At 41.6% G+C, this 6,592-nt stretch overlaps 3 protein-coding genes across 3 annotated transcripts; all 3 read right to left on the bottom strand.

Annotated features, from left to right (window-relative positions):
* Positions 1-890: 890 nt before the first annotated feature.
* Positions 891-1,521, bottom strand: LOC119305769. The gene has a single exon (XM_037582202.1). It carries the CDS (start codon positions 1,480-1,482, stop codon positions 1,066-1,068), a length of 417 nt encoding a protein of 138 aa, XP_037438099.1. The 5' UTR covers positions 1,483-1,521; the 3' UTR covers positions 891-1,065.
* Positions 1,522-3,227: 1,706 nt separating this feature from the next.
* LOC119305770 lies at positions 3,228-3,804 on the bottom strand. Its single transcript, XM_037582203.1, has one exon. It carries the CDS (start codon positions 3,735-3,737, stop codon positions 3,321-3,323), a length of 417 nt encoding a protein of 138 aa, XP_037438100.1. The 5' UTR covers positions 3,738-3,804; the 3' UTR covers positions 3,228-3,320.
* Positions 3,805-5,456: 1,652 nt separating this feature from the next.
* Positions 5,457-6,156, bottom strand: LOC119305771. The gene has a single exon (XM_037582204.1). The coding sequence runs from the start codon at positions 6,102-6,104 to the stop codon at positions 5,673-5,675; it is 432 nt and encodes a 143-aa protein (XP_037438101.1). The 5' UTR covers positions 6,105-6,156; the 3' UTR covers positions 5,457-5,672.
* Positions 6,157-6,592: the final 436 nt, after the last annotated feature.

The raw sequence follows: 6,592 nt of genomic DNA on the forward strand, positions 1-6,592 counted from the left end.
GCGACTCCTCGATAGATGTTCCTTTCTTCTTTGTAGCTCCGTGGTCTCCATGTCAGTGGCTAAGTTGGTCGGTGGTGCTCATTGGATGTGTGTTAGGTTCTATCGGTTTTAGCCTGGTTTTCCGTCTATTAACCAGACAATTCTCACTCTCTTCTTAAGTAATAAAAAATGGCAAGTCTTTTGCCTCCTTCAAAAATGTTATGCTATTAAAGAATAGAGTAGCTTGGCATCATTGTAGATTTCGATAGTTCCATTCACCGAATTATTTTTGCCTATTTAAATGTTTGGAATAGCACACTTTTTCATATTTTCACGGCTGTTTTTCCTCACTAAATCAAATAAAATATATTCCATAGTTTAGGAATCACAAACTTAGCCTTTCTATAGCTATTTTCCACATCAAATTGTAAGATAATTTAGCATTTCAACAGTCACAAACTTAGCCTCAAACTAACTAATTTCTAACCCTTCCCGTTCTCAACTGAGTAGAGGGTTGTGACATGATGAGTTCTTTTGGTTTTGTGTCGTCTGTAACCAAACCTTTAGAGATGTAATGGCGGAACATTAAAATGCCATGATATTAGGGAGATAACCAAAATCAACAACACAGGAAATAATTCCGCAATGTCGCCATCCCAGTCTTGTTGTCGCTCTCCTTGTTTGTTTCATATATTGATACATCATACATCTACAACGATGCAATGTCAAATCAACATGAAAATCCAGATGTTGAGAATCAAAATTTGAATTCTTTTGTGCATGTCATGGTTCATGTTGTATTTCAGAGACTTGCTTAATGATTTATTGGTAAGGCCCTTATTCTCTCACACACAAAGATAGGGACAACAGTGGGAAGTTGAGAGTGGTCAATGTGGGATAGAGGAGGGGGTATAAGTGTTATTCATTCATTTGGCAAACGCTTACGGGCTGAAAGGAAGCAACATTCGTGCAACACCTTTATTATATTACAAGAAAACATAAACATATACTTCTGCATAACATGTGAACTGTAGTGCCGAACCATTCACTGACTTTATTCTTCTGGCCCTTTTAACTAGTAGCTCCCTATTCTCCGAGAGAGAAGGCCGCCGCATCATGGGTGTCAGACAGACCGGTGTCGGTCTTGACGGTGACCTTATCAGCAGAAGACTCATCCACATAGACCTCGACCAAAGACATGTCCTCGATCTTGACCCCGGTGACCTTCTTCATCTTGCCCTTCTCCACAAAAGAGGTCACCTCGGTGTCGTAGGAGACGGTCTGGTTGATCTTCTTGAAGGTGTGCTCGTTCTTCTTCTTCTGAAGCATCCACACAAACCCACTCTCACAGTTGTGCCCGACCTCCTCGATGTCATCCATAGGAAAGAGGCCTTTCGGGAGGCTGAGTTCTTCGAGAAGCTCGACCGTCTTCTGCTTGCAGATATCGTTCCCCTTGTGGACCTCGGCGCCGGCGCGGTGGCTCTCGACAAGCTGGGACGCCATTTTGGGGAAGTGGGTTTTAATTTGCTGGATTGGTAGATGAGCTTGTTGAACGTGATAGATCAGGATCTGATGGTGCTGCCTTATATAGTTGTTGCAAGTTGTACTGGCTGCAAAGAGCCTCTTCGAAGGTGCTACGCGTGCGCCAGCCAAGTGAGACCGGCAACTCTCCTCTGTGGAATTCCTCTTCAGATGCTTCTGTTTTGAGGAAGAAAAATGAACGTCTCCCCTTTGGAGTTAGATCATTACGTCCAGCCATATCTGACCATTGAAATGCCTTATGCTGAACTCCACAGCAGAACACTCTGAGTTGAGCTGGTCACGGATGACTTAATTGACCATTGCGTATATTGGTGTGCCATCGCAGCTGCGGGTGGAAGCAATGTGCTTGCCACAGTTCTGCAAGAAGGAAACACAGTCCAACAACAGGTTCTGTGTTGAAGTCAGTTGGACATGTACCTCTCTAATTTCTGTTGTAACCATCCTCCGGTGCTCATGTTATGTGGGTTAGGTTTATTATTTTTAACCCGTTTTTTCATTAGTTAAGCGGGCATTCCTCACTCTCTTCTTAATGAAAATAACAAGTCTTCTGCCTCGTTATAAACTTATATGCTATTAAAGAATAGACTAGCTTGGCATCATCGTAGATTTTGGAAGTTCCATTCACCGATTATTTTTGCCTATTTAAATATTTGGGATAGCTTGTTTTTGCATATTCATGGCTGTTTTTCCTCACTAAATTAAAAAAGAACTTAGTTTAGCAATCACAAACTTAGTCTTTTTATAAGTATTTCCCCATCAAATTGTAAGGTAATTTAGCATGCATTTCAACGGTCACAAACTTAGCCTCGAACTAACTAATTTCCAACCCTTCGCGTTCTCAACTGAGTAGAGGGTTGTGGCATGATCAGTTCTTTACGTTTTGTGTTGTCTGTAACCTAACCTTTAGAGATGTAATGGGGGAACATTAAAAATGTTGTGAGCAACTTGTTTTCACATCAACCTGAACTTAGAATTAGAAAGTACTCTAATCCTCAACCATAGCAGTAGGAGTTTTTCTCTGTGTTGGTTTTGTCTTTTTTTTACTAGTTCTTAAATTTTGGCTAGTTTTGGCTTGCTCTAGTTTCTGCTTTTGTCTTCTTTTTTCCCTTTGCATTTTCTCAGCAATCTTTCAACACAAGGAAAAAAAAGACAAGAACTTGTTTTTGAATAAAAATATGTGTCTAAGAAAAATGTTTTCCACGTCGACCTGAACCATAAATGTGGAAATAAACTCCGATGATTTGATATTAGCGAGAAAATTAAAATCAACAAAACAGGAAATTATTCCACAATGTTTCCATTCAAGCCTGGCTGTCAATCTTTTTTTTTTGAGACACTGATATAGCATACATCTAAAATTATGAAATGTTAAAATCAACATGAAAATCTATATATAGAGAATCAAAATAAGATTTCTTCTGTGCATGTCATGGTTCATGTTGTATTTCAAAGCCTTGCATAATTATTTGTTAATAAGGCCCTTATTCTCTCAGACACAAAGATAGGGACAACAGTGGGAAGTTGAGAGTGGTCGATGTGGGATAAGTGTTATTCATTACATTTGGCGTATGCTTACGGGCCGAAAGGAAGCAACATTCATGCAGCATCCTTTATTACATTACAAAGAAAACAGAAACATAAATTTCTGCATAACATGGGCTGAAAGGAAGCAACATTCATGCAACAACCTTTATGAGATTACAAAGAAAACGGAAACATATATTTCTGCATAACATGTGAACTGTAGTGCCGAACCATTCACAGACTTTATTCTTCTGGCCTTTTTAACTAGTAGCTCCCTATTCTCCTGGAGCGAACACGGCCGCATCATGGGTGTCAGACAGACCGGTGTTGGTCTTGACGGTGACCTTATCAGCAGAAGACTCATCCACATAGACCTCGACCAAAGACACCTCCTCGATCTTGACCCCGGTGACCTTCTTCATCTTGCCCTTCTCCACAAAAGCGGTCACCTCGGTGTCGTAGGAGACGGTCTGGTTGAGCTTGTTGAAGGTGTGCTCGTTCTTCTTCTTCTGAAGCATCCACACAAACCCACTCTCACAGTTGTGCCCGACCTCCTCGATGTCATCCATAGGAAAGAGGCCTTTTGGGAGGCCGAGCTCTTCGAGAAGCTCGACCGTCTTCTTCTTGCAGATATCGCTCCCCTTGTGGACCTCGGCACCGGCGCGGTGGCTCTCGACCAGCTGGGATGCCATTTGAGCAATGTCTTGTCTAAGAATTGTTTTCTTGGGAAGTGGGGTTTTAGTTTGTTGGGTTGGTAGATGAGCCTGTTGAAGGTGATAGATCAGGATCCGATGGTGCTGCCTTATATAGATGCTGCAAGTTGTACTGGCTGCGAAGAGCCTCTTCGAAGCTGCTACGTGCGCGCCTGCCCAGTGAGACCAGCAGCTCTCCTATGTGGACTTCCTCTTCCAGATACTTCATGTTTTGAAGAAGAAAAATGAACGTATCTCCTTTGGAGTTAGCTCATTACGTACAACCATATCTGACCATTGAAATGCCTTATGTTAAATTCCACACCAGAACACTGGAGTTGAGCTGGTCACGCATGACCGAATTGACCATTGCTTATATTGGTGTGTCATCGCAGCTGCAAGAAGGAACCAAAGCAGAGATCGTTTTGTCTCATCTGGTGAACGATGCAGTCATGCAGAGGTACCGTGTGATCGCCAAAGCACGAGGAGTTGATCCCTAGCATGTGTAGAGCAGGCGTCCAATAGCAGGTTCGGTGTTAAAGTCACGTGGACATGCACCTCTCCAATATTCTGTTGTAACCATGCGCCGGCGTCTCCTTGTCAATGGCCAGGTCGGTCAGGTGCTCTTTCCCGTTAATTAAGCGGGCAATTCTTGCTCTCTTCTTAATTAATAAAAATAACCAGTATTCTGCCTTGTTAAAAAAATGCTATTAAAGAATAGAGTAGCTTGGCATCATTGTAGATTTTGGTAGTTCCATTCACCGAATTATTTTTGCCTATTTAAATGTTTGGAATAGATTACTTTTGCATATTTCATGGCTGTTTTTCCTCACTAAATTGAAAAAAAATCCATAGTTTAGCAATCACAAACTTAGCCTTTTTATAGGTATTTTCCACATAAAATTGTAAGATAATTTAGGATTTCAACAGTCACAAACTTAGCCTCAAACTAACTAATTTCTAACCTTCCTGTTCCCAACTGAGTAGAGGGTTGTGGCATGATGAGTGCTTTCCGTTTTATGTTGTTGTAACCAAACATTTAGAGATGTAATGGTGGAACATTAAAAATGTCGTGAGCAACTTGTTTTCACATCAATCTGAACTTAGAATTAGAAAATATTCTAATCCTCAACCATAGCAGTAGGAGTTTTGCTCTGTGTTGGACTGTTGGTTTTGCCATTCTATTTTACTAGTTCTTAAATTTTGGCTAGTTTTGGCTTGCTCTGGTTTCTGCTTTTGTCCTCTTTTGTTCCTTTGCATTTTCTCAGCAATCTGTCACAAGAAAAAAAAGACAAGAAGTTGTTTTCGCATAAAAATATGTGTCTAAAAAATAGTTTTTCACATTGATTTAAACCATAAATGTGGAAATAAACTCTGATGATTTGATATTAGTGAGAAAATTAAAATCAACAAAACAGGAAATTGTTCCACAATGTTTCCATTTGAGCCTTGTTGTCGATCTCTTTTTTTAGACACTGCCATAACATACATCTAAAATTATGAAATGTTAAAATCAACATGAAAATCCATATATCGAGAATCAAAATTAGATTTCTTCTGTTCATGTCATGGTTCATGTTGTATTTCAAAGCCTTGCTTAATTATTTGTTGATAAGGCCCTTATTCTCTCTCACACAAAGATAGGGATAACAGCAGGAAGTTGAGTGGTCGATGTGGGATATAGGAGGCGGTATAAGTGTTATTCATTACATTTGGCGTACACTTACGGGCTGAAAGGAAGCAACATTCACGCAAAATCCTCTATTACATTACAAAGAAAATGGAAACATAAATTTCTGCATAACATGGGCTGAAAGGAAACAACATTCATGCAACAGCCTTTATTAGATTACAAAGAAAATGGAAACATATACTTCTGCATAACATGTGAACTGCAGTGCCGAACAATTCACTGACTATATTCTTCTGGCCTTTTTAACTAGTAGCTCCGTATTCTCCGAGAGCGAACACGGTCGCATCATGGGTGTCAGACAGACCGGTGTTGGTCTTGACGGTGACCTTATCAGCAGAAGACTCATCCATATAGACCTCGACCAAAGACATGTCCTCAATCTTGACCCCGGTGACCTTCTTCATCTTGCCCTTCTCCACAAAAGCGGTCACCTCGGTGTCGTAGGAGACGGTCTGGTTGATCTTCTTGAAGGTGTGCTCGTTCTTCTTCTTCTGAAGCATCCACACAAACCCACTCTCACAATTGTGCCCGACCTCCTCGATGTCATCCATAGGAAAGAGACCTTTCGGGAGGCCGAGTTCTTTGAGAAGCTCAACCGTCTTCTGCTTGCAGATATCGTTCCCTTTGTGGACCTCGGCGCCGGTGCGGTGGCTCTCGACAAGCTGCGACGCCATTTTGGGGAAGTGGGTTGTTTTAGCTAGTTTGCTAGTTTGCACGATTGGTAGATGAGCTTGTTGAATGTGATAGATCAGGATCCGATGGTGCTGCCTTATATAGATATTGCAAGTTGTACTGGCTTCAAAGAGCCTCTTGGAAGCTGCTACACACGTGCCAACCCCGTGAGACCAGCAGCTCTCTTCTGTGGACTTCTCTCAGCAGTTGAAGAGAATAGAGTTAGCTCATTACGTGCAGCATATCTGACCATTGAAATGCCTTATGCTGAACTCTAATAGAACACTGGAGTTGAGTAGGTCACGGATGACTGAATTGACCATTGCATTTATTGTTTTGTCATCGCAGCTGCGTGAGGTCGAAGGAACCCTACATGCGCCATGGAAGCAATGTGCGTGCCACAGTTCTGCACAAACGCAAGATCATGGTGATGCATAGCAACGAGGGGGGAGAGTGTTGTCCACGTACCCTCGTAGACCGAAAGCGGAAG

The sequence above is a fragment of the Triticum dicoccoides genome, chromosome 5B (genome assembly GCF_002162155.2).
Source record: "Triticum dicoccoides isolate Atlit2015 ecotype Zavitan chromosome 5B, WEW_v2.0, whole genome shotgun sequence".
Classification (NCBI taxonomy): Eukaryota; Viridiplantae; Streptophyta; class Magnoliopsida; order Poales; family Poaceae; genus Triticum; species Triticum dicoccoides.

What these genes read in the sequence shown, in the direction of transcription:
- LOC119305769 (XM_037582202.1), bottom strand. Translation starts at nt 1,482, where the DNA reads ATGGCGTCCCAGCTTGTCGAGAGCCACCGCGCCGGCGCCGAGGTCCAC.
- LOC119305770 (XM_037582203.1), bottom strand. Translation starts at nt 3,737, where the DNA reads ATGGCATCCCAGCTGGTCGAGAGCCACCGCGCCGGTGCCGAGGTCCAC.
- LOC119305771 (XM_037582204.1), bottom strand. Translation starts at nt 6,104, where the DNA reads ATGGCGTCGCAGCTTGTCGAGAGCCACCGCACCGGCGCCGAGGTCCAC.